Source organism: Pteropus vampyrus, unplaced genomic scaffold (assembly GCF_000151845.1).
Source record: "Pteropus vampyrus isolate Shadow unplaced genomic scaffold, Pvam_2.0 Scaffold287, whole genome shotgun sequence".
NCBI classification, from domain to species: Eukaryota; Metazoa; Chordata; class Mammalia; order Chiroptera; family Pteropodidae; genus Pteropus; species Pteropus vampyrus.
Genome location: NW_011889068.1, coordinates 1,878,756 through 1,881,873, shown reverse-complemented (window position 1 = coordinate 1,881,873; position 3,118 = coordinate 1,878,756). Strand labels below are relative to the sequence as shown.

Genomic DNA, 3,118 nt, shown 5'->3' with positions numbered 1-3,118 from the left:
GTGTGCATCTATTGAATGATTCTCAGTTGCTGGTGCTTATGAGATGTTATTGTCACATACACAGCAAGAATTTCTTTTTAACCTTATATCTCATTGCTGGATGAGCCAGTATATTCATTACATTTCTCCCAAAGCAAAGGAAAGAACCAGTGCCCACAAAGAATGAATGTTTGCTTATAGTGCTTTAAAATACAGGGTTTAAAGCAGAGGAGAAGATCATGAACTTTCTGTGTCAATCAAAAATCCCCAGGCCAACACTGAACCACAGGGGTCTGGCCTGGGCACGCCACCCCCACTCTGACGGGAGGATGGGCCACTTCAGCGATGCCAGCGGAGTGCCCCAGCACAAGAGGTACCTCGCTTCATCCCTTCTTCTTTCATCTGCTTGGAAGGGGTTGGACCAAACTCCTCCTCCATGGGCCTGAACATCCGTTTAACGAGGACACTGCTGCTGGAAGAGATGAACAGAAAGTATTAAGTGAAGTAGTCAGGATGCCAAAACTAAAGTTCATGTATGCGTCAGTCCTATCTTTCCCTTTGTTTATACCAACCCTCGTTGGCATACTGGGTCCACTCACCCACCTTGTTCTTCCCCCTTGCAGGTCCCAAATCATGCTTGTCTGAGGCAGAACACACACACCAGTATGTTCAGGGCATGGACCTAAGACAAACTCCCCATTGCTGAATATGGATCCATAAAGGTGAGAACTCTGGGTTTTATTCCCTCTGTCCTGCACTAACCCCTCTTCCTGCTCAGAAGATCAGGTCTGGGGAGTACCAGGAGTGAGCCCTTGTGTCTGCGTGGTCTCCAAGTTATATCAGCCCCCTCTCATCTAGCTAGGGCCCGGGGGGTCCTGCACTCTCCTGCCAGACCCCCTGAGGGCACAGTGGGGACATGTAGAAATGTTGCAGCTCTGCCTCATGGGTTCCCAGTTAAGAGGCTGCCCTGACTTCCTGCTATTCTGTGGCTCTATCTGGTTGGAGCAGATGAGATTGCACTGGTGGAAGTTCCCTAGGGACCCAGACACCGGGTGCCCAGCATTTCCTCTTCCTTGGGAGAGGGTTTCAGTCCCCCTTCCTGGGAGTCCATGGAACAGAGGCCCTGCATGTCCCCAACTGGGCCAGTTCTGATGGTTCTGCATTTCCTCCCAAAGTCCCTGACATCTCTGGGCACTCTAAGGAAGGAGGGGACTGTTTGAGAGGAATGGAAATTGGAAAAATAGACAGTATTTGAAAAGAAATCATTGATGCTCAGTGTTATGGACTCTGTGAGCCAGCCAGAGCGAAGACAAATCTTACCCGTATTACAGTGATGATCAAACTAAGGCTCAGAGTGTTAAGTGTCTTATGCTGAGCAATGCAGCTAATAAGTGAAACAGACTGTTCAGAGAACTCGACTTTGAGGGACAGCCTCATGATAAAGGTACTTACTAAATCTCAGGTGATGATGAGTGAGGGTCTAAGAAATGATCTTAACAGTCAGCATTCTCTTATTTTATTCTGTAGTAAGTCAAACTATGGAAATAACTAGAAGGAAAGCTCAAACCGAAGTCCCAGGTGGAGGTGATAATAAGTTTTTAGGGCACTGTTCCCTCTGTCTTCCCCTTACTACCTTGTCGTAAAAGGAGGTCATGTTATTCTGTCATGCCTTGGAACTGGAGTCACCAGGACCTTAGGAGCAGAAGATTAAAAATCCATGCACACAGCTGTCAGTGACCAGAAGGTTAACAATGGGTAAACAGCCTGAAATATCACCGGACCATCACTCATGCTGTGTGAGGGTTCCTAAACCAGTGATTTTATTTTTCTCACCAAGTAAGATTTATTTATATTTTTACAGTTCTTCTGACTTTTGATAGCATCCCATTTTGAGCCATGGCAAACTCTGCCATCAAAATAACATCTTGGATAAACCACATTTTTCTTGGGAGTTCAGAAGTGCTTTTTCACACCTTCAAATCTATAAACCCAGTAGGGAGTCAGTAAGTTTGTGTGGTCTGAATTCAACTGTGACATTTACTTTCAAAACAAGGCAAGAAAAGAAGGGCAGAAAAGACTTCCCCATTTGAAGATAAAAAGAGCATGAGTTTTAGGTCTCCTGATGCCCTGTCCAATCACATTTGATTAAACCACAAAAGGACTTGAGGACAAAAAGAAGTGGTTTCTCTGTTATCAGTCTCCATCCCACTGGCACAATTTATGATAATATGTGGAGTGACTCCAGGTCCAGGAAAACATGAAGCTGTCACCTTGAGGGGTCAATCTCAGGGAAACAAGTGCCTAAAGTATAAACAAAGGGCTAAACTGGAAGTGTTCAGGTCTGAAGCCTGGGTCTCTGGCCATATCTGGAAAAGGCAGTGCCCTACCTGCCAGGCTGAACTGCACTAGGCATTGGTGCCTAGTGAGAAGGTGGCAAAATAAAGTGCAGAGAGAAGTTGCAGGCATCACAGAGACATAGTTTATCCCTCACAACTCTGTGTATGGCTTATGTAGGCTGATTGCCATTTATACCCTAAATAAATTGACATTCTTCTCCCTGTGTTTGCTTCAGAAAAGAGGAGGGCCTCTTTATATTTAAGTCCTCAAGAAGTCTCTCATTTAATCTCAGTTTATTTCTAACAACAAATTACTCTTTGGGGAAGAAGCCATCATCCCAAAATGACTTTAATCAATGCTAGCTTGGGATATTGATAGAATTCATCAGTGAAAAAACAACAAACAAAAAACCAATCAACAAACAAAACTCACACATAGATTTAGTAATGATTACTATAGTTAAGAGCTCAAACTTACAAGTAATAAATGACTAGGTCAGTAGGCCCCAGAAGGATTATTTTAAGAGGAAATACAGATATTTTTATTTCTGGCTAAGATGTTGTAGCTTGTGGTAAACCAATATTCCCAACAGGAACAATGTAAAAAAAAAAAAAAAAATGCATGAAATTCTAAAAAAAAAATCTTAATGATGATATTGAGGACTGCTTAAGAGTCAGCCAGAACTCAAGGAGCTGAGATGAGAACCGAGGGAGGATGAGCTGATACTCAGTGCGCAACTTTTCCTCTCAAAGCATTCGCCACTTCTTGACTGGAAGTTGAGGACAGTAATTCCACAGAGGCA

At 43.7% G+C, this 3,118-nt stretch overlaps 1 protein-coding gene across 1 annotated transcript in view; it reads right to left on the bottom strand.

The window, feature by feature from the left end:
• GRHL2 (grainyhead like transcription factor 2) overlaps positions 1–3,118 on the bottom strand; it is a gene marked incomplete at its 3' end in the record, with an annotated part of 108,164 nt that overhangs the window by 21,716 nt on the left and 83,330 nt on the right. Inside the window, exon 12 of the mRNA XM_011376198.2 lies at positions 357–451. Coding sequence (XP_011374500.1) covers positions 357–451 — 95 coding nt within the window. The remainder of the gene's footprint in view (positions 1–356; positions 452–3,118) is intronic.